At 38.4% G+C, this 24,719-nt stretch overlaps 1 protein-coding gene across 1 annotated transcript in view; it reads left to right on the forward strand.

Moving 5' to 3' along the window:
* Positions 1-24,719, forward strand: part of PHIP (pleckstrin homology domain interacting protein) — a 118,749-nt gene that overhangs the window by 65,749 nt on the left and 28,281 nt on the right. The window contains exons 17-23 of the mRNA XM_050895190.1: positions 4,133-4,358; positions 7,369-7,506; positions 8,583-8,766; positions 9,461-9,584; positions 18,115-18,261; positions 19,139-19,215; positions 19,966-20,197. Of these exons, the coding sequence (XP_050751147.1) occupies positions 4,133-4,358; positions 7,369-7,506; positions 8,583-8,766; positions 9,461-9,584; positions 18,115-18,261; positions 19,139-19,215; positions 19,966-20,197 (1,128 nt within the window). The remainder of the gene's footprint in view (positions 1-4,132; positions 4,359-7,368; positions 7,507-8,582; positions 8,767-9,460; positions 9,585-18,114; positions 18,262-19,138; positions 19,216-19,965; positions 20,198-24,719) is intronic.

The raw sequence follows: 24,719 nt of genomic DNA on the forward strand, positions 1-24,719 counted from the left end.
TGGCCTTGAAAGCAATTTGGCAAACAGCAGCGCAGAGGGGCCTGAAGGAGGGAGAGCAAAAGGAATTTTAATCTTTGTCTTGTAAGCCACTGCATTTCTTTCTGTAGTCTTCCAGCTCTTATTTTGATGCTAGTTACAGCAGCATTTGCATATTGGTTGCTTTTTTTTTTCCCCTCCTTGTCCCTCAACTGTGATTTGAAGTACTTGGTACTTGGCTGCTGTTGCTACCCTCAGCTATTACTAGCTGTGTATTTCCCCTTCCATTCCAAAGAAAACAAATGAGCAGAGACACCACAAGCAAGGAAAACCAAGATTATCAGATCATTTTCAAGGTCTTTGTCTTTTAGAGTTCTAACTCTTCCAAACTTTAAAGCCTGTTGTAATAAAAATATTTTTCTCACCATGTCCATGGATTGTTCCAGGTTTATTTTTCTCTCAGTCATTTTGGAAGTGTATAGTCCTCTGCTACTCAGAAATGTTGGAAATGAAATTGAAACCAAGAGCCTTTTTGTCTTTGCTGTGATAGACCAGGAGTTTCCTTTACACTACCACTTGAGAATTTACCTTGTGAGGGATTAGATGTGTTTGAAGAATGAAAACAATTGCTTTTTAACTTCTTGAATTCTACAGACCCTTTGTTCTCATGGTTTTTTGCTGCAGCCTCTGAGAAAAGATAATGTTTAAAATTTTTCACTTACTGGGTGATTTAAAATGATCCTCTCCAGCTGTTACTGTGCTGGTGGTAATCTTGGCATTCTTGACCATAGAAGAAATGGGAGCAAATAGGACTTAGATTTGTTACCTCTTTAATCTCAGTCTTCAACTCTCAGAAAACTCAACTTAGAAGTTTCCGATCTCTTTCTTGTCTGGTTCCATCTTCTCTTTCATTTTTGCGTGACCTGATTTATGGAAAAACGTAACTACAGATAGGTAGGTGCTGAAGATTAGATGTTCTTTTTTTCTGTCCTCCCCCTCTCAGGTTTTTTTTAGATGTCTTGTGAGAATATGCTCTGGTAGGACCTGCGTTTTTTTGACTTTAAAGTGGTTTCCATCCATCTTGGGGAATGATTTTTATGGAAGAAAGGAGTGTGGTAACCTGTCCTGTATTCCTACATTTGTGAGTTGTGCTCAGGACAATGATTATAGCTGAGATAGTGTTAGCTCTGCTGAGAGAGCAAGCTCTTGCTTTTCCACAGGTATGTTTTTTCATGTTATGTTCAGATAGCATCTGTGTTTCCTAGTTGATGGGAACCACTGTCCAGGCTTTCTTTCCCCAGTATGATCTTGGCCACGATGAAGGCAATGAGATGTTTTTGGGTTTTTTTCCTTTTTTTTTTCTTTTTTTTCTTTTTTGATGATGCATGTTTTTGTGGAGTAATTATTTAGTATGGAGGAAAAAAAGAATACATTTGCTGCTTGTTTGGGGCTCCTTTGTTATTTGACCCAATTAAAGGAACCTTGAGCCAATCTCAGCTGAGATTTCTGAGTGTGTGAAGATCATCAGAAATGAGCTGAGCTCACTGTCAACAGGAGTTGAACTTCAGAAGTTCTTGCTTAGGTAGAAACTGTCCAGGAATGCTGACCTGTCCTAAAGCATAAAGTACCTTTCTGTTGATTTTAAATCTTAGATTGGACTAGATCTCTGAGCTTTCTAAGGCTTTTTTTCCTGTACACTGCCCAAACCACAGTCCTTTGTTGCAAGTTGACAGCTCCTGCATGGTGGATTGGTGCAGTAGTGGGGAGAATCTCTTTGCATTTGTATAGGCCCATTTGGAGAAACTGAGTGTTCTGAATGTGTAGTGTAGCTACTGAAGGAGAGTCTATTTGTAGAGTTCAGACCTTGTGGAAAGCTTTCGTGCTTAAATCCAAGCTGGGTTTATGAAGTATTATGTACAGAGGACTCATATGTCCTAAGGTGGTGTAGTATCTTATTGTCATGAATTTGATCTCTAATAGTATATCAAGAAATAGGTCTGATTGTTAGTACTTTTAACTGGTTGTCTGCTGAACATAGCCATTTAAGATTCTCTGAAACGTCTAATTTTTCTGATTTTTCTCAGGACTTGGAATAGCCTGAGGATAAGATTGTTGCCCTGGGTTCCAGTAGGGACGTTCCAGTGTTCTACCTGAGAGTTGGTCTGAGCCTGAGTTCTCCATGAAATGCCATTCTTATCTCGTGGAATAGAAAATTGTTGTTTACTCTCTCTACCGTACCTGATTGCAGTACAGAGTATGCAGAAGGGTGATTGCAAAGAAGTCCCTCACGATCTTGCACCAAAGACTATTCTGGTAGAGGTCACTGAATCTAAGGAAAGATTTTCAGATCTTCACTTTGCTTACAAAGCCTGGGATCCAGACAACACTGTACAGCCAAATCCCAGCACGTTAAAACTCACAGTCTGTATGATCATGCCATTGGAATCTCTTCTTTCTCAGTGTGGAAAGTACTTAATAGGAAAATTTAGACTAGGTGAAAGTACTGAATACTCTACTACTATGATTCTAGGGAAAATAGTAAGTCCTCCTAGGGGACCTGTATCTTTATCATTGAGCTACTTGAGCTGAAGGAACAAAGTTGTTAAGCAGGCCTTGATTCTGTCAGTTAGACACATGAAAGTGCTTGTGTCGTTCTCATTCAGCCTCTGTTAAGTTAACAGAGAATCTGGCAAGAAGACTTCTTCCAGTCAGGGCTTCTTACTGCAGTGGGATATCACCTTGTCCATACGTACTTTGTAAGGATAACCTTTTGAATCCCTGAAGTTCTTTGCAATTGCATCTTTCCATGCATCTTTCCAATTTCTTCCTGTTGTTACTTTTCTGAATTTTTGTGGAGTCCAGATCTCCTATGATTTTTTTAAAATTATTTTTATCCACCTCATGTGAATGCATGTAGGCACTTTCTGATGTTGTAATTGACAGATGTTTGTCGTCGTCGTTCCTTCCTGGTCTTCTCACATCCAGGACAGGAGACCTTTGTCATTGGGAGACCAGACCTCTGAGTAGATGCTATAACCTTTGCCTTACTGATTTCTACATAACAGGTTACTGGAAACTATGTTATGGATTGGTCATGACAGAGCATGCTCTTCAGAAATCAGAGTATATTCTATGACAACTTAGGCATTCCTCTGTCCGTGCTCAAATACCTGTCTTTAACACCTACGACAAGATTTTTTTGACATCTCTATGCCTTGAGTCAATTGTATAATCGTTTTTATACTGCACTGGAAATCTAATTTGCGTGAATGATGATTTTATGATTTTATTTTTACTTGTTCAAAGTTAACTGAGTACATGAGCTGCCAAGGGGTTTGCTTGCCAGTAGGTAGTGTTGGGAAGTGTAGTATACACATCAGCTTGTCTTCTGTTCTCTTTCTCTTTTCCTCTTGCGGTTCAATATCTTTCTGATTGCACGGTATTGATATGCATGTGCCGACGAGGGATGGAGCATAAGCCTTTTTACATACTATTTGGACAAAAGAATTCCTCAGTCTTGAGTGTCTGTGGAAAGCCATCTAGAATAAATTATGAGCAGGTGGAGTGAAATAAAAAAGAAAACTTTGAGCCTGAAGAATTCAACTTTACATCAGCTTTATTTTATCTACTGGAACTTTTTCATCTATCTAGCACTATAATAGAAATATATATGTTTGGCTGCTGGTGTTAAAATATTTAGCAGTGACGCGATGTGATAAATATTTTCCTTTTCGTCTTCTTCCTACACCATAGCTCATAAGGCTGTGACACAGTTTTCGTTATCAGAATATATATTCATATATTCAGAGTATAAAAGAAAATTTGTAAACTATTTAATACATCCATGCTGTGTTCGATCAAATGTCTTCTAGTAGTTAAATATTTCCTCATTCCCCTGTTCTTTAAATGCTCCCCACCCTCAAACATGTGGATTATTCTCCTTGCACTGTAATATAAAAAAGGAGTACTGGGGAAAAAAATAATCATGGAGTCAACGAATTTTCCCCTTTAAACTGAGATAAACAAATCAGCTTATAACTTTGTTTTTGCAAAAGTGACCACGAGTAACATTGTTAAAAATACTTTTGGCAGTTATCTTCTGTATGCTTTTTTTAATAGGTTCTTTAAAAAAATTACAAAATGACTTTGTTTACAGATAGCAGATCAGATGTTCTTTCATAGTGATTATCGGCCCCTTATCCGTGATGCCAACAACTTTGTCCTGGATGAACAGACACAGCAGGCTCCACACCTTATGCCTCCCCCATTTTTGGTTGATGTGGATGGCAACCCTCATCCTGCAAGGTATCAAAGACTAGTTCCTGGTCGTGAGAACTGCAGGGAGGAACAGCTTATTCCTCAGATGGGAGTGACGTCTTCAGGTATGGAAAATTTCACTTCACTACGCAGTAGCCTATCCAGTTACCTCCAGGTGTTCTACACTTTCCCTTTCACTTTGTCCTTTTTCTTCATTTCTGGGCATAGTAGTTCAAGTAGCGTGGAAGAATTGCTATGTCCTTGGCACTGATTGCTTGTGACAATTTCACTTACAGTATTGTCATTGATAGAGTCAGTACTAATTGATGCTACAATGCCAGATAGCTTGGAGCTCATTTCATTATTGCAACAGTGTATGATGCTGAGTGAGCTTTCAGTTGATCTCTTTGGGGTAAGATTTCCTACTTCAGAAAACCTAGGAAATAGACTGATCTTCCACAGATCAGTTGGAACAGGTAACACCTACAAGAAGAGAAAAACGAGAGGACACTTGAAACATGCAAAATCCTTTTCCTCTTTAGATGAAGGCAGTCATTCAAATTAAGCTTTGATGGTTTGGTTAGAGAACTCTGAAGAGGATACAAAATCTAGGAAGTTCCTCGAAAGTTGTGTTCTCCAGGCACACAGCATGGTAGGAACATGCATATTTTGGGCCTATGGCTGGCCCTTGGAAACTGCCTAAACGTGGTCCACATCGGTGGGGATGTAAAAACAATGCCTACTTGTTACATGTCACTAGTTTGATATTAGTATGAATGAGCAAACAGTGACTGGTGAAAGTAGCTTTGAACGTTTTCAAGATAACCATTGTTAAGTATTTGGATATTCTTGAAAATACGGGAAAACTGACTGTGCCTGTAAATAGTGGCTTGTATGTATACCATACTTAAGCCTGTGGTGTGTCAGACATTCCAGGAACGTTAACTGACAGCATTGTTACCAAAAGATCTCTCTATCCTCATTTGTAGACCTGAGGATTATAAGCCACTGAATACTTAAATAACAGTTTTTAAGGAGCATTTCCATATTTCCTCCAAAATTATAGGAAGAAATGCTACCTGACAAGCAACTGTAAGAAGGAAGAAATCTTTTCTGGTGAATGTATGCCATGTTTTATCTCTAACTTTTTAACTAGTGGCTTTGAAGCTAAATTCGATTTCCAAGGAAGGATGCAATTTTACTTCATTGTTACAGTTACAGCATGGATCCATGACATTCTGAAGTTCTCCAAATTTGAAAACATCCCGGGCACATTCTCCAGTATACTATCTTGCAACAAGTCAGACTCTGCACACAGACCCAACAATATTAAATTTAATGGTGTGGCTGCATGACACATGAATGCCTATAGGAAGATGATGACCATAGCATTTTGTTTAATAGCGGGAAGCCATCAACCAGGCTGACAGAGAGCCAGAGAGATTATCGAGAGACAGAAGACATTTTTCTACCTCTTTACAGTTTAGCAACAATATATGCAGTCTTATGCAGAGCTAAACTGTGTTCATGTATTTCGTATGTTCCCTTCCACTAAGAAAGCTCCATTTCTTTCTGAAACTTTATTGTGGGATTTGATGGATCTCCCTCAGAGCACTGACAATTTATTTTTTGTCAAGTTTTCTGTAGCGGCTTATAAGAGTAGGGGGAATTCAGATAGTTATGCTTGATTTACTGCTTAGATGTACTCCTTTAAACCAGGTGTTTTGAAAAAATCAAGTATATACCAGTGTATTTATTATTTCATTTTTTAAAAAAAAAAACTTGCTGTTACTTGCGAAGGCAAAATCTGACAAGCTAGATACATAAAAAACATTCATTTGTTTAGGTAGCAGTTTCCTTATTTAAGATCATTCTTGGGTTATTAGTATTTCCCATTGTTTTCAGTAGATAGTATGTCTGCTCATGCGATCACCAAATAAATCTGACTGTCTCACTGCATGAGTCAGAAGACATCCAGCTGTGGTTATACCAGCGCTCATTCCATGATTCCAAGCTTCTGCTGCTTTAGGGAAGTTGACTTCAGCTACAATAACCTTGAAACCCTGAGAGCACTATCTTAAATATTTATGTTCTTTCTGCATACCATCATCTATTAAGAGATGGCTGCTTCTGTCTAGCCACATAATCAAAGCTCTTCATTTCATAACACAATTACTGTAATATGTTGTCTTTGATCTTGCAAAGTGCAGTTTATACTATGATATCTCTTTGAAATTATGCTGGAAAAAGAATTTCGGTAGCTTGTTTCTTTGAACATTGTCATCCCTCATTACAAAGTTTTGCAAGTTCTGCTTCTCTTGACCAGAGCTTTCCACCACTCCACTCCACCATCAGCCTTCTCCATGTGGAGGTATCTGACTTCATTTTCAAACCAGTACTGTAACCCTTGCCTTTTTCTCCATACCTCTCTAATTTTTTTGTGACCATTGTGAATATGAAAAGAGGTTTTGTGTTATTTATGCTTATATGCTGTGTATCTTGCTTGCTGCACAGAAACAGTAGTATCACCTTGTAATCACTTCTGTGAGAACTGTTTCCTGTCTTTTATTCAAGAGACCTACCCAAAAAGAGGTTTCTTGGCTGTTTTGCATACCAAAGAAAATTAGCATTACTTAACGTGTGTCATCGTTATGCCTATGTGGAGCTCAATCAAGCATTTTTACTGCTTGGAGTTCTCCAGTGTAGATAATTCTTCCCTAATTCAGTTAGACCTTCTTGATGTAGTTCTTTCATTGAAGCTTATACTAAAGTGTTCTATAATGCATTTGGGGCAGGCTAAGCATGCATTTGAACAATTTACATTGACTGAGCTGACAAACAACAGTTGTATTAAGCTTCTGTGACTTGCTGGCACTTGATCAAATTTAAACTTTTATTAGGAGTGGCATGTGATCATCTTGACCCTGCTCCAGAAAATATAATGCTCTCAATATATTAAGAAACAGGTTGTCCTGTTTAAAAAATGCCTGTTACAAAAATATGCATTAGCCCATACTTACACATGTAATTATAAACTGTACTTGTAAGTTTCAAAGCCAAAACTTAGATGAGCTGTTCATAACATTTGATTCTTCAACATTTGTGTGTTGTTCTCTTGTATATTTTACTTCACAGGATTGAATCAAGTTCTTAGTCAACAAGCAAATCAAGAAGTTAGTCCATTGGATAGCATGATTCAAAGACTTCAACAAGAGCAGGACCAGAGACGTTCTGGGGAGGCAGGAACCAGTAGTACCAGCCGGATAAGCAGAGGTAGATTACTGAGGGCTGGGTGTTGTGGCTTTTCTATTGAAACAGCTGAGAGCTGGAAAACATAAATCACATTATTGTGCATGATTTGTGCATTTTGTTGAACTACTAGAAAGGAGGTATGGAGCCATAGAAAATAATACAACTTTGCCATCTTTTTTTACCTTTCTGCAAAATCTCAGGATTCTTAACGTTACAAATTTATCATTGTTAAAGTTACTGGCTGCTCACTCAGGGAACTTGCAGCAACTGCATTCCCTTAGAAGTAACTACCCTACTGTTTAATCTGGAATTGGCCATCTACTTGATAGAAATCTGAATTGTCTCAAATGAGGAAATAGGAGGGAGAAAAGAGGAAGGAGCTGCTTGTTTCTCAGTACAGCTGTTCCATGTTTCAGTGTCTTGCACTAGATTACACGGTAGTTGTAGACACTTAAAAAATCATGGTTGGCAATCCACCTGAGTAAGCAAGAATAGCTTGTGTGTGGAAAGATGTGGAGAAATGTTGAAATTTTGCTACAATGTAGGTGTTTGAAGGATCTTGCATGTGTGTGTGATTTTGTTGGGTTTGGGGGTTTTTTGTTGGTTTTTGGTTTTTTGACCATTTCAATTTCTTGTCTGTAAATTTTTACAGCTTCGATTCCTAATAATTTCCAGTGTTGTGGCTTCATTTTTTTTGAAGGTAGAAGACTGCTTAAGGAATACACTGATTCAGTGAAATAGCTCACTGTTTTATAATATGGATCTAGAGTGCAGTAGCAATAGTCAGCCTTACATAAACGTTTCCAAAAGCATTTTTAAAGAAAAGCAAACCAATGAAACATTTGCTTCACTTCAGATTGTTGATACATCTGCTTCTTTTCAATGTGAATTTTTAAACAGAGTACAGCCCAGTAGCTGTTTAAGTGTGTGTGTTGTGGTGACTATAGAAACTGCTGAAATAGTTGTATTTAGTTAATATTTGATTTCTTTTGAAGTAATAGATTAAGTAACACTCTTTTTTTCCTTTCATTTTGAGTTTTTAAATACTTCCCTTAGAATTTCAGATCAAGTACAGCTATCATTTTTTGGCTTTTTAGGGTCTGTAAGTTCTACCTCAGAAGTACATTCACCACCAAATATAGGATTAAGACGTAGTGGACAAATTGAAGGTGTGCGTCAGATGCATAGCAACGCACCAAGAAGTGAAATAGCCACTGAGCGGGACCTTGTGGCTTGGAGTCGAAGGGTTGTAGTGCCTGAACTGTCTTCTGGTGTGGCCAGGTAAACATAGGCCAAGTTTGCAGTGAATTTTAGTTTGGTGAACTTAATTAAATTGAACAGTTTTGGAATTCACATTGTCATAGAACTATCTGTGTGGTATTTACCTATTCTGTGGTCTCATATTTCTTATAAAATCAGTTTTGGTTTGAAATCAGTTGTTGTTTGCATATCACTTGAAAAATCCTGGAATTATAGAAGTATTCTGAATAAAAATTGACCATTTAACAAATGATGGAGTAATTTAACTTGTATATGCTATGGGATCTAGCTGCCTCAATGTTTTCTGAGTTGTAGCGTAAGATTACAGTATGTTTTAACTCCATTTGTTCCTGCCATTTTATGGCATTTTATGGCTGGGACACTGACCTAATCCATTAGGTGCCTGAGGTGAATTTTGGTTTCCAAACTGGAACTTTATTTTGTTCACTAATTAACTCTTGTGATGAATACTTACATCAGTAAGTCAAAAAACCCTACTAGCCACAATCAAACATAAACTGCCTCAGCTTTTTTAAATAAGATTGAAATCTTACTTTGAACAGAAAGGTTAATTTTGAAGCCATATTCTGACTGTAAAGAGAAGAACTGCTGTTCAAAGAATGTTATAGATGTTGAACATTTATTCCTTGATTTGGAATAGATCCTCTCAGTTGTATTTTGCTTTAAAGTTAACATCTCAATTTTCTTTTTTCAGTAGGCAGGAAGAATGGAGAACAGCAAAGGGAGAAGAAGAAGTAAGGGTGTATCGATCGGAAGAGAAAAGAAAACATGTAACGAGTCATATTCAACGAGAAAACAAAATACCTGCTTTCTCTAAGGTAAATAGTTACTTGTACCTTACTGCAATAAGAAGCATAAAATTTAACTCAGTGTGGTAGGCCACATAAATTTACATTCGTCTTCTCAGTTATAAATTTAAAAACCAGGGGTACAGGGAATTTGTTTACCTCCCCAAAATGAGGAAGCATGTCTCTACTGATGTTTCACTATGTTCTGAATAAACAACGGGGATTGCTTTTAGAACCCCCTAAGTGAGAAGCCCTGCGAATCTGGTGTTAGGAACATGATTTGCTGTAGGGAGTCTGTCACTATTAATCAATACATCCTGCTACTGTTGTCTACTGTTTGACATACTGTTCTGTGGAAAGGTTCGATTAAAACTCAAGTCACAGTTCTTAACCTTAACACATGTAAATACATCTTCAAATACAGAATTGGGTATTTTCTCTCATGGTACCCTAATAATCTTATTGCGGTTTTGTATGGGATATTTCTAAGTCATGCTTTTTGCTAGAGCTAGAGTACATTTTTCAGAAAAGAGTAAGACAGGATAGATGAAATAGAAGGGAATGGGTTGTATTAAAAATGAAATTTTCATAACTGACGATGTTTTCATATAACTTGCAAAAAAATTTAATCTTATGCCTTTATGCTGGTAAGAAAATGGGAAGGATGTGTATGCTATATTCACAAAAACCGTTTTAGGTCTTGTTTTTTAGAAACTAGTTTTATCTGCGCATCTCAGATGCTTATCTGTGCTTTTCTAGCTAAATAACCGATGATATTTTGTAATAAAGGAAGTAAATTTTAAGCAACTGTAAAGGAGAACCCATGCTTTGGGTTTTGTAGTACGCTTATTCTAGATGAGACTGTTTCACCCTTAATCAAAAGCTTAGTAACATACAGGCCTTCAAGAACGCCTCCAAATTGTCCATTGAAAAGTAAAAATCACTAATGGGGTCCAAGGTGGAAAAATGAAGAAATGAAATACTAAGAACAAGTATGCAAAAGACTGTGCAGCTCTTAACTTTATCAGAATACCATACTTAATGCCTGTGCTGTTTATTATTCACTTTCTTGCGGAGGAAGGGACTGAGATTGAAAGCAATCTGAAAATAGGTAAATTTCAGATGCTTAGTAGTGCTTCTGTATTTTTTAATAATGAATTAATTTTATATGCAGTAGAGTAAATTTGAGATGGGCAAGTTTCTACTTGATACTGAATTTGGAGTGTTCAGTTTTGCTTCTTTTTTTATACTCAACCAAAGTAAAGCTTTCAAAAGAAGTGAGATGAACACTCCCTCACCCCCAAACAGTCCCCTAATAATTTTCAGTTTCTTTATTAAATTTCTTAAATTTCTCTTCAGTTTCTTTCTTGTATTAAAATTGTGTGCATTGCTATTTTAAGAAAGGGTACTGATACGCTGATTTCAATGCTGCAGTCACCAACATTAAGTGTGTTTGCCCAAGATAAAGCGAACAAATACTTTTTCAGTGTATCTCCAGTTTTTGCACATAGAGGTAAGAAGCTCTCTGCCACTTACGGTTTTGGAGGTGGCCATGGCAGGGCTCATTAATGAAATACCAGGATATCAGAAATCTTTAACTCCTATTTTTCTCTCGGGATTAATAGAAAATGGGCCTCACAAATTCAGATTTTAACAAAGTTATTTCTTGTCTTGAGGGGATGTATTTTGGTGCTGAATTACAGACTTTCTTTTAGTTTGATTAAATGATTGCACTGCTCAAGGATTTCTTTTTTTTTTTTTTTTCCTTCAGCTGCAGCCTAGTCAAGATCCTTCCTGATAATGTGAATTCCTACCAACTTACCCTTAAATTTCTAATTGGGTTACAGTTTTCCTAAAATATCACTAGGACATAAAAATAGCAGAGTAGGCTAGTTAGCCCCAGCTTTTTGGTTTCAGCAGTTACTTTTATTACATCTTTGAAACAAAGAAACTTAATATGGATGTTATTGAAAATCTTTTCTTAGAGAAGAAATTTTTTAGTCTCCAAACTTTAAAGGTAGCACTGGATCCTTTTGAGCTCCATGTTTTCATTGTGGATATTTGTGCCCTTAAAATCCTTCAAAGCAAAAGCTAGCTTAGGAAAACCTTTCTTCAGTTTCATATGTTTACCCAGAAAAGAATGTGTCCTTCATTTATCTCGGTCCCTGGAGGGTCTGTGATCTGGATTCTGATGCCCAGAAAGTGAGGGAGAGATAACTTGGTAAATCCTTTAGTCACTTCCCACCTTCGTCCTGAGGTAATACATCAAAAAGCAGACAGTCATGGTCTCTGCACTTGAGTATGTCAGTAAATTTTCCATATAGAAATTACTGCTGAATTCAGTAACACTTTCAGAACATGTAAATGAATCCTTCTTAAACCCTACAGGATACTTTTTTTATGGCATCTCGGACAAAAAAACTCATATTCTTCCATAGTTTATTCTTCATTAAATGTATCTCTTTTTGGAGGACTTGGGTTGTTGAGAAGTACGCTAATTCAGATCCCTTGAGATAAATCTCAGAGGGATTCAGAAATGAGTAGGTATCAAATGGGCTTTAAATAAGCAAATTTGCAAGAAGAAAAGGGTGCTTGATCCCAAGTGATTGAGTCTCCCAATGAAATAAACTGCTCAGATATTAATGATTTTCGTTGTTGCTTATGGTTAGCATGAGCAACACTTTTGCTCAGTAATGTCTGAACAATAGGAATGGTGAATTGGAATTGTCATCTTCTGTAGTGTCCATAATAAAATCAAATAAACGCCTGGGAAGAGAAGCAAGACTGCACTCCAGAAATTGTTGTGTGATGTTTTTAGGGGGTTTTAAAATAGAAATTAGTAACTTAGTTATAGCAGCTCTTCTGTTGCTCTTCTTTACAGTGACTGTGTGGCTTTATGTACAAACTGTGTTAGGTTGAAGATAGAACTGGGAAGTACTGTGTAAATCTTCCTTTTCCTTGAGTGCATGCAGTGGGTTTTGATACTGATACCTTCTAATTTATATTACAGTAGTGTTGCGTGACTACAGTCCTTTTGTGTTGCATAGTGAATTCCTAAGGGTTTAATGAGAGAATTTATGATCTAAAAGAGTTGGGGAGCACCTCAAAATACGGGGGAAAACATTATCTTCTAGTAATCTATAGACCTGAGAACTGGAGTGTCAAGAATTCTAGAAAGTGTGTCATTCTATGGTACTGTCAGCTGGTCTGGGAACAGAGTAGACACGGCTTGTATTAAAACATTGTCCTCATATGCAAATTCAGTTGTATTCATACCAGTAGGAAATACTGATTTTTATATCAACTTTTGAAATTTATCAGTTCTGTTCATATAATAATGATAAAATAATATTTTCTTCTGTTCCTTTCTAACTGAAAGGAGTCAAAAGTACAGAAGTGAAATGAAAAGGAGGGCAGGAACAAATGTTAGCATTTTGGATTACAAGCTAAAGTGTAGGTCAGTAAGGAAGAACACAGAGCAGCTGTAATTACTTTTTGAGGAGATTCCAAAGTCCTATTACTAATTTTTAGTCCAAGGTCATTATAAGATGTGTTAAAGGTAGTACAGAATTATAGCTCAGTCTTTCTTCTTTAACAATATCTGCAACTTAGATGGAAGTCTCATAAGCATTCTGATATTTGAGGTTAGAAAACCCACATTTCTTTGACATTGTTCATACTGAGAATGGTACATGATTGCTTGAGGAACTAATGGAGTTGTGTGGGAGAACCTAAAAGCTTGGGTATTTTGATGTGAATAGTGTTTAGTATCACTGATCTACATGTCGAATGAAGAACTTGGTTTGACTTTCAAAGTCGTTGGTGAGGAATAGGGTTTTCTCTGATTATTATTAAACAAAAACACTTTAAAAAACAAACAAAAGACCTTAATGACAGAGGATAGAATGTGGCATTGGAATTCTTGCGTTTTCAAAGTGGAACTGTATTTCAAATTATTTTTTTTTCAGGAGCATGCCAAAGATGAGAAGTGAGATAAATAACATGCTTAGGTAAATGTTCCCAGTCCAAGTAATTAGAGTATTAGTTTATTAAACCACTGGGATTACAGAGCATTTTAATAAATATTAGAGTGTGAAATTTCTGTACGGTAGAGGGTTGATGTGGTGTGTGTCCTAGTAAAAAAAAAAAAAGACAAAATGGAAATATTTCTAATTACCATTAAGTCGAAATTATAAGCAGACATTTCAAAGAATTAAGATTGGAGATTGTTATGGATAGACAAAAGTAAGCATAGGCCTCTGTTGTGACAGATGCAAATGACTGTATTGTAAACTAACAGAAACCAGTGAGGAGAAATGTGTGCATTGTTTTGCTGAAGGTAGCTTAGTTGTGTTCCTCAAAGGTAGTAATTTTTCCACTTACATGTTATTTAAACACTACTTCCAGGTAAATTGGCAAGATGTTAAGAGGAAAATAAAATAAAACCCGAGAGACTAGCACTTAGTGCTTAGTATCCATTATCTTCACTGCTTTTGGAACAGTTCTCACTAATTTCTTACATGTATGTGATGTGGTAAGAGTAAAAACTTAAGTAATTACAAGCACTGATCCAGACTTGAGCAGAATGTGGAAGGATGCTCTTTAGCCAAAGAGAAAATGACAGGACAGGAGGCAGTGGGCACAAACTGCTGAAACAAAGGAGATTTTGCCTGAACGTAAGGAAGCACTTCACTGTGAGGGTGACTGAGCACTGGCACAGGCTGCTTAGAGAGGCTGTGGAGTCTCCAACCTTGGAGATACTCAGAAGTTGTCTAGACATGGTCCTGGGCAACTGGCTCTAGGTGGCCCTGCTTGAGCAGGGGGGTTGCACAAGATGACCTCCAGCTGTCCCTTCCAACCTCAACCATTCTGTGAAATAAAAACTACTTTACGTACTAACAGCTTGGGGGATTTGTTGTATTTATCATCTGGGGAGCTCTCATGGTCATTGACGAATGTTAAACTTGGACAAAAGTATATGTTAATGACCTCGGTAATGCAAAAGTATCCCTCTCCAGAAAAATAAGAACTGAAATTCAATAAGGACAAATTTAAGTTCAGAGATAAATGTTGGGTTGAAGAATTTAAATAGTGTGTCAAGTCAAGAATGAAAATAGTTATGTAGGCTACTTGGCAAATTCTCTTTTTTTCAGCATAACATTTCAAATGTAATGTTGTGAAAAGCATATGCAGATAAAAAAGCCAAAGTTTCCTTTCTTTGTCTTAAAGAGAGTGTGAGCATCTATTTTATGTTGGGGTTCTGATACTGGACATATGCTTGTGCTCTGCCCCTGTTTAACTTTCAAGTAGAGACTAATCCCTGTTGTCTTAAGGAAGAAGGAACCATTTTCAGATGAAGAATAGATAATGCTGGTGAAGAAATACTATGAAATTGCTACAGCCAAAGCTTTCCAAAATTGCTGCAGCCCTGTATGAAAGCACAGCAAAGCTGTGCTTCCCGGTGGAGTCAGAGTTGTAAGGACAGTAGAATGCAGTGGTCTGAGTTGTCAGGGCACCACTGAGTTTCCACTGAATCTTTCACAAATGGTGTTACGAAGACACTCAGCAGTGTCCAGATGACATGTTTGTGTCTATCCCTCTCAAATACAGGAAATGCCGTCATTTGTATTTTGCAGAAAAACTGTTCTGACAGCAGCTGTAATTTCTAATATATCTGTAGATGTGCTCTGATACTGACTGGAAGCCTTGGGTATGATACAAGGTACTTGTCAGCATATATGACTCTTCATCAAAGTGTGGAGAGAGAGCAAGAGAGAAAGTGATGACTGAACCCCAAATCATAGGTTATCTTGGCTTTATTTCCAAGCCTCCCATTAGAGTTGAGAGTCCAATTTCAAGCTCTTTCCTTAGGATATAAATTGGGGGCCGGGGGGAGACCGTCAGCTGTGTTTCCTCAGTCATTGTTGAACATGTTGGTGATAGATTCCATTTTGTCAGAAAAAGCTTGTAAAACTTTATCTTTTTAGTCAAACCTTCACACTCGACCCCAAATAAATAAGGATGTGCCTGACCTGCAGCTTCTCATCAGATTTTGGCAAAGCTGTGTTGAATAGGGGTGATGCTAAAATACAGTTTTTGGCAAGATGTGGAAGATGTATACCTTACGGCCCCTTTTCTGGTCCCTGCTTGAGCAGTGGGGTTGGACAAGGTGATATCCAGAGGTCCCTTCCAATTTCAATCATTCTGTCATTCTCTTACTTAAGGATAACTACTTGTGTTTTTGTTTTCGGATTTTTCCCTCCATTCTTGTTTTGGCATTGCATCTTTCCCAAAGCAGTTTGTTACTCTTCGGCATCACTGTGGCCCAGTATTTACACAGTGATGTTACTTGCTTCCATGAAGGAATGATTTTTTGGAGGGAGGGGGTTGGGGTGGTTTTCTTTTCCTCAAGTTTTGAACTGCCAAAAGAGAACTCTTTCCAAAACCAAAGAGCAATGCAAAGCGCTTCAGTTTTCCAAGGATCCGTAGTTCTAGTATAAGTAGGGAAAAGCTATGTTTATAATAACCATTTGAGAAATCTCGCCTCTGAATAGAAATGGCGATGTAAATTTTTAGGACTTTTGTTTCTAGAGGGAAGACATGAGCGTTACAGTCGGGCTGTAATGTACCTTCTGCAAAATACGTCCTCATTATTGTAAAGGATACTTGACTAATTTGTTTCATTGGGCTTACGTGATTCCATTCTGTTGTCTGTGCTTTCTGATACCATGTTCCATGATGCTAAGAGGCAGATGGGCTTTATAAAAAAGTCGCAATTCAGTAACAGAAGCAAGTTGCTGTAACTCTGGTTTTTGTGACCTCTCTGCTTCAGCAATGAATCTTGAGAGCTTGACAAGAAGTGAGCAGCCCCAGAAGGCTGAGGGACAGAAGGCTGTGTGATGGGCTCAGCCACTAGTCTTAGGGCTGCCTCGGAGCTGTTCTGGGTCAGGTCAGAGCGGCTTGAGGAGATCTGGTATGTGTTGCCAGTTTGAATCCAGAAGAAGGAGTGCCCCAGGCCTCAAAAGTCTTGGGCAATGTTAAAATGCTGATTGCTGAGCAGTCCCATTAGAAGTGTTTCTGGTAGCTGTGCTGTCAATGGTAGCTTCCCCAAATTTAATTCAATGAACAGAACAACAGAAACACAGTGCTCACTGAACAGAGTATAGAGCAGTTTGGTCGTATGTGCTTTGGTGAAAACTGTGATGCAATTGTACAGATCAGCATGCTGGCCTACCCTACTGAACTGTTGCAGTCACGCCTGAAAAAGGTGTGTATCTTCTAACAGGGAGGGTAGGAGAAAAGCTCTAGCTACCAGAGTTCTACATTTTAAGGAAAATTGTTGTGGCTAAGGAAAACCAAATCTTAGCTACTGCTGCTTAGCCAAGTTCTAGTACAGTTTTCACCAAAAAGTGGTTGGTTTTTTTTTTTTCCGCAACGAGAAAATGTAACCTCGTGAACCAACTTTCATCATACATGACAGGAAAGATCTCCTCTTTCCTACAAAAGAAAAAAATCCAAGAGGAATAGGTACAAGCAGTCTGCCCTACTAAAAGGCTCTGATATTAGTACCTTTCTGTGGTTTGCTCCGGTTCTGCTTTCTTCATCTCTGGGACTGTTTTTTCAACCATATCAGCACCTAATAGATACCTGAGGTTTCCTTTATGGAAGAAAGAGAGCACTGGGGAAGTGTACCTCCGTTTGTGGCATCTAGGAATGTGTCCAGAAACTATTTCATTGGGTCTGAGCTAGGTTGAAGTTCAAATATGCATGCCAAAAAAATTAGCACAAAACTCTTGAAATTGAGATTGTAGCTGTTGATTTTTTGCCAGGGGTTGGGGACTAACACAAGATTACATACTTCGTGTTGAGAGCAAGCGTTTGCATTATGTATATTCTACAGGAGGAACAAAATCTCTCTATTCTGGAGCATGAATTGTTTCTTAATTACAGCCTTATTTCATTCTTCTGAGCTTCATAAGAACTCAGATTCTTTCCAACTGACTCATTCATTTGAACTCTTCCATGCATCATTGTACCATTTAAAGGGCTTTACTTGCTAACAGTCATCTCTGTGTGCTAAGGGATGTATTACTGTATGGGTGTCTCTTCTAACAGATCTGACCCCTCAGTTGCAAAGTAACACGCTCTGGAGTTCTCCGTACGACTCACCTTTCATCTGATGACCATTTTTAGTGTAATTTTGAGCTGTTAGGAGCTCTTAGCAGCCTATCAGTAGTTAACTGATGTGTACCTTGTAGAGAATGAAGAGTTTTAATAATTAAAAATAAAAATTTTCTGTTATATCTGGGAAGAAATTTTAATTATTTTCAGAATATACTGAACTGCTTGGTGCTTATATTCAACTATGCATGCGGAGTGTTTTCTTCAGCAGCTCTTTAGTTTTGGACTTGTGGCCTGTTCTGAATTTTGTGATGTTGAAACTTGTATCTTTTTGCTACTGCAAAAGTTGCTTCCTGGAATACAATTGTTAAAGAAAATGCTATGTATTAATAAAATGTATATTCAAAAATGGTGTATTTTGACTTTCATGTCTTCACAGAACCATTGTCATGATCATTTACTAGACACTAGCGACTCAAGAAAACAGCAAGCTAATCAGCACAACTACCGTACGAGATACGCAGTAGAAGAAACTACAACTGCAAGACCTGCTGAAGAGTTAGAAAATGGACACAGTTCTTCAGATGTAAGATCCTTATTCATGAGGCAATCTTATATATTCCGTTTCTACTCGTTAAGCTCCTGCTTCAGCTAATTAAATGTTGTTTCTAGTGGAAACTCAGGTTACATTTTTTGTTGTGCGTTTTCTTTCACCTCTTTGAAAAATGATGATGTATTAGGTTTTCACATGCTGTTGTATGTGTTTAGTTTTGACTAAAAAGTAATTGACAAAAGGGAGAAATGCTCATTTGTAAGGGCATTTTGCAAAGTATATGTGTGCAATGTTAAATCTTCCCTATATTTGTAAGCCTAATCAGTATGGCCCATATGGCCTAGCAGTATGGCCACCGGCTCTAGGTGGCCCTGCTTGAACAGGGAGGTTGGATAATACGACCTCCAGAGGTCCCTTCCAGCCTCAACCATTCTGTGCTTCTGTAGCTACAGTAGAGAAATGAGTAATAAGAGTATATAAAGTTCGTACTGGGTTTTTGTTTGTTATTAATTGAAAAGATGTGGAAATACTACGTTAAAAGAACTGGAAATAATTTTCAAAACGGTAAGCTAACCTTTTTGAACAGAGATTGAGAAGCACTCAGGTCTCCACTGGCTATGTGTTTAAAAAAAAAAATGTTGCTCTACACTGTGTGTCTGTCCAGGCATAGATACTTTCTTACTTCTTTTCATTTAATTAAGTCCATTAAAGTAAAGTAACTGTCTGCAAACTAAAATGCCTTTTTAACAACATAAAGCCTTTATAATGCTATATGTTTATAACACATCTAAAGCCTAGAGGAGTCTTAGTCGTATTGTCATGTTTTACAACTTTTTTGAGTTCCAAAGAAAATGCTTTCTTTTTCCCTGCCTCCTCCTCTGTGCCTGCCCCCCCCCTCTGCCCTTGTTAGGAAGGGGAAGTAGTTGTTGCCAGTGGTGGAACATCAGAAGATGATGAAAGAGCATGGCACAGTGATGGCAGTTCTAGGTAAGTGACAGTATACCTTACAGAGAAAAGTCCTGCTGATAAATTTTAAATAGTCTTCTCTGTAAACAGTTAATGAGTAATAACTAAAACTTGTGCACATTTAGAAGAAAAGATGAAAAAGAACTTAAAACATTCAGGATTTCATATTCAGCTATATTGCTAACTAAAATTTGGGGAAGATTTCATCCTTGTTTGCCAGAAGCGGAATTGTTTCCGATTGGTTTTGCAGGAAGGTAATTTTCTGTAGGCACACACACGCTTCAGGCAAGTGGTAGCAGTTTCCTATGACTGTTAGTCTGAGCTGTGTGACTGCCTCTGCTGACCCTTGGTTTGAAATTAGAGAGCAAAGATTGAGGTAGTTTCAACCCATCCTTTGTTTCTTTAGCAGATTTTTTTTTTGTTAACTTTTGTTCAGAGCTATTCAAAACCAGAAGTCCTGAGAACAATATCCAGACATTAACATGTATCATCTTGAATTGACCAAGTAAAGAGTGGATTTACTTCTAGTGATGCTGGAAGTTAAGCTTCTTGCAAGACTGAATGACCTCAAGGCTTTTGGTTCACTACCATTTAAATTGTAGATAGAGTATAGGGTTTTAGTCACTGGTTTTAACTATTAAAATATTGTAGTTATCCAGACTGTTAACTGTAATCTTGTATTAGGTTATATTATATAATCCAATGCACTCTGAATTACTTTTTAACTTTTGTTTTTTAATTTCCTTTTTTTCTTTGGTATATCATACATAGTGACTACTCTAGTGATTATTCTGACTGGACGGCAGATGCAGGAATCAATTTGCAACCACCAAAGAAAATTCCTAAAATTAAAACAAAGAAAGCAGAAAGTAGTTCTGAGGATGAAGAAGGACCTGAAAAACAAAAGAAGCAAATTAAAAAGGAAAGGAAAAAAGGGATTGAGGAGAAAGATGGACCATCAACATCACCAAAGAAGAGGAAACCCAAAGAGAGAAAACAAAAGGTTAGATGTTCTTTGTATATTACAGGATGCTCACTCCTACTGTCTTAGAAAGAATTAGATGAACTATTCAGTTACATATTGTCATGGTTTAGGCCCAGCTGGCAACAAAGCACCACGCAGCCACTCGCTCACTCCTCCTGCCCCGGCGGGATGGGAAGGAGAACATGAACAAAAGGCTCCTGAGTCGAGACAAGGATGGGGAAAAATCACTCACCAGTTATGGTCACAGGCAAAACACCAGGCTGGACTTGAGGAAAAAAAGAAATCAATTTAATTTGTTACCAGTCAACTCAGAGTAGGATAATGAGAAAATAGAACCATATCTTAAAAACACACCTTCCCCCCACGCCTCCCTTCTGCCCAGGCTCAGCTTTGCTCCCGATTCCTCTACCTCCTCCCCCTCAGTGGCACAGGGGGACGGGGAATGGGGGTTGCAGTTAGTTCATCATATGCTGTGTCTACCGCTCCTTCCTCCTCAGGGGGAGGACTCCTCACACTCTTCCCCTGCTCCAGCATGGGGTCCCTCTCACAGGGGTCAGCCCTCCACGAGCTTCTCCAACACAAGTCCTTTCCACAGGCTGCAGTCCTCCACGAACTGCTCCAGCGTGGGCTTTCCCACGGAGTCACGGCCTTCTCCGGGCCCAGCCACCTGCTCCGGCGTGGGGTCCTCCACGGGCTGCAGGGGAATCTCTGCTCCACTGTTACCTCCATGGGCTGCAGGAGGACAGCCTGCCATCTCACCACGGGCTGCAGGGGAATCTCTGCTCTGGCACACCTCCTCCCTCGCCTTCTTCACTGACCTCGGTGTCTGAATGGTTGTTTCTCTCACATCCCACTCCTCTCTTCTCTGCAGCTCTTTTTTAGCAGTCTTTTTTTCCCCTTCTTAAATATGCCGTCACAGAGGCGCTACCACCGTTGCTGATGGGCTCGGCCTTGGCCAGAGGTGGGTCCGAGTTGGAGCCCGGGAAGCTTCTAGCAGCTTCTCACAGGAGCTACCCCTGTAGCCCCTCCCTCGCAACCAAAACCCCCACCACACAAACCCAACACACATATACAACTTAATATTGTCTAATTTGAAAACACATCATGATTTTTACTGATAATAAATGATAATTACTGACTCTTGTAAGTCAAATGATAGATTGCTGTAATGATACGCTTTCTAAATATGATGTGTTTCACTTCAGGAACACTTTTAATGTCCTTAACACCGTCTTTTCTCAGACCAGAAACTTCCTTTCTGTGGATGTATTGGTATAACATGCGCCTGTATTTTGTCAGCTGTACTGACTGTCTCCCCACTTAATTGCAACTTCTTTTAGGTCTGCACAATCATGTCATTTTTTTCTGTCAATTCAACAATGTATGATATTTGCATTATGCTTGCCACTGTACTTCTGTCAAGGGGAATTTCACTCGATCAGGGTTCTGTTGTTGTCTCTTTGTGCTTTGTTTGCTTTCTGATATAACTATGTCTTTCCAGTTTAGATCAGTACATGGAAATTTTCAGTGACTTTTGTTATTTTCAGTGTGTTTTTTAGGGGATTGTTTTGTATTTAATTGTTAGATCAGAAAACTTTGTTTCTTCATTCTTTCTTTGCAGAGACCAGAAGTGAGGTAGCTGCTAATTGCTTTCATAAGCTCGTAGCTTCTATTTTTGCAATAGCCAAGGAAACCAACTGTGTCATCTAAGTAACTAAATAACTGTATTTTGTTTATTTATAAGATTAGGAGTCCTCAGCATTCCTTAAGATCATTATTTCAGCATTTCGGCCCTCATTAGAAGGTAGACTGACAGAACAGCTGTTTTAATATACAGGTTGGCATAGTATCAGCTTTACTGTGAATCTTTGGTACGATGTGCAGGATGTTAGGTGGTGGTCTTTACTCTTTGATTAGGCTACTTTTTGTTTATTGTACACAGTCATTGGTTGCGGTGTTGTACTAACAGTATCTTGGTATTTACACAGTCTGAAACCAGAAGATACAAGATCAGGAAAATAGATGGTGATTTGTTTTTTTTTTTAATGAAACCTCTAGTATAGCTTTTTATTGTAAAAGGTAAGACTGGCTGACAGCCTAGTATTTCCACTTAGATTAAAGCTGAACTGAGAGTTTTGGGAATCTTGCATCCATTTTAGTCCCAGTTATCAAGATGCAGGAGGTCTTTGATTCCAAAAATATCAGACTTAGATATTTCAGATTTTTAAAGATGACCTGCTCCTTTCTTGAATCACAAGAAAATATTCAGCTGGAAGGAGTATCAGAAAATCATCCCTCTTCCCTCTGCCCCTAGGTAGGATTAATTATACCTGTTGTTCCTGACAGGTGTTTGTCTTTGAAGTTTCTTGTGATGGAGATTCTACCTCTTTACTGGGCAGAGAGCTCACAGTTCTTACTGGTAGAAAGTTCTTCCTGATTCCTGAACCGGAATTAAAATCAGGGCTTTCCATTGAGGAAAGAATTTTTGACCATCTTTGTAGCCAGGCACAGAGTCTTAGGAATTAGGAACAGAGGAGAGAAAGAATGTCATTCTTCTCTATTAATGCATGGGCTGTCGAGATCTTGAATGATGCTTACATTTCTAATCCCCCTCCACCAAAAATCAATCTAAAAAATGATACAGCGGTGAGGAAGGGCAAGAAAGGAGCACGCAGGAAGATCAAAGGGTACAGAATATTTTTTCTTTGGGGCAGACACAAAGAGGCTGACTCTTAGAAGGGAGAGAGTTTGGAGGAGATACAATAAAAAAGCTTTTATAAAACTATGAGTGGTTTAGAAATGAATAAATGCAGAATGATTTCCTTCCTTATTTTGTTACAGTGAGATGTAACACCCAAGGACACAGACATGAAGCTCAAAAAAGAGCCCATTCCACCCCCACCCCCTGAAAGCAAACAAAACCCCCAAACCACGTGAGCATGTAATCAGGTTGTAGAACTAGTTACTAAAGGATTTAGTAGAGTTTCAGAAATGATTAGACAAATTCACTGGGACTAGTATCTTCCTGATGATTAACTGAGTTCAGGCTTGGCTTGCAGAGGGTCTTAAACTGATGATTAATGTGTGAAGTTATAACACGGGAAGATTTTCTGTTTAAAGGCTATTTCTTACTATCTTCCCATAATTCACTAATGAGTTAGACAGACTTTGCTCTGACGCAGTGCATCATTTTTTCACAAGACAAACGTGCTTGAAGCTCAAAATCCACAAGGTGCTTCTATGTCTGATTTATTGCAATGGAGAGGTTCTGTTTTGATTTTTTTTGTTTGTTTGTTTTTAACTGTGTGTATACTTTTTCCTGTGGTACCCACCGGTGCTTCAGTGGTGCACTCAAAGCCATTCTCATCGTGGTGAAACCACATTTGAATTTGTACAATGGAGTTACACTTGGAGTATCCCATTTGCACTCTGGGGATGCAGTGTCTTCCACTAGTGGCTATATGGAGTGGATTTCTCTGCAACCATCCAGCGTTGCTTCTTTCTGTACGTGCACAAGATTCTGTTAATAGTTTCAAAGCAACCTGGCTTGAATGGTTGTACAAAAACCTGCTCTATCTGGCTTATTGGATACAGACATGCAGTATGCACCTAGGACCAGCAACTGCAGTGAGCTCCGTTACTTACAAATACATGATGTGGACATACAATCTGAAAATGTAGTTCCACAGCACATTATAGGAAATATGCCAGTAGGTAACGTGGATGTACCTGATCCGGGTCATTTCCGCATGCTTTTACCTCTGTTCATGTTTGTTAATCTCCTCCTCCTCATTTTGTGGGGTTCCTTCATTGGAGGCAGCTGTATAGTTGTAGTATCTTACGGGCCAAGGCAACTGTGTGAATTTGGTTAAAGAGAATGGCGTATTTCAGTTGTATCTTTTTGGGCATGAGACGTAGTTACTAGAGTGTTAATAAATTCGGTCTTTGTTAGAAGAGCCCCACCATCACCCCCAAAACCAACAAACTAAAAAAAACATTAAAAACCCACTTAGTTTTTCAGATTATTAACATTTTTGGTCTTGGTGTTACTGTAAGCAGTTAAGTAAGATTTATCTTCACACTGGCAATAATTCCCTTTTTACATTAAATATACTTAAGAAATGGCAGTTGATTTTAATAGAACACTTCCCAAAATACAAGGTGTCCTGGTTTTGGCTGGGGTACAGTTAATTTTCTTCTAAGTAGCTGGTACAGTGTGTTTTAGATTTAGTGTGAGAATACTGTTGATAACATACTGATGTTTTAGTTGTTGCTAAGTAGTGCTTATCCTAAGTTAAAGATTTTTCAGTTTCCCGTGCTCTGCCAGCAAGCAGGTGTGCAAGAAGCTGGGAGGGAGCATAGCCAGGGCAGCTGACCCGAACTAGCCAAAGGGATATTCCATACCATAGAATGTCGGGCTCAGTATATAAACAGGGGGGAGTTGGCCAGGAGGGGTGGATTGCTGCTCAGGCATCGGTCAGCAGGTGATAAGCAATTGCATTGTGCATCACTGGTTTGGGTTTTTTTTTCCCCCTTGAGT

Source organism: Gymnogyps californianus, chromosome 3 (genome assembly GCF_018139145.2).
Source record: "Gymnogyps californianus isolate 813 chromosome 3, ASM1813914v2, whole genome shotgun sequence".
In the NCBI taxonomy this organism is placed as follows: Eukaryota; Metazoa; Chordata; class Aves; order Accipitriformes; family Cathartidae; genus Gymnogyps; species Gymnogyps californianus.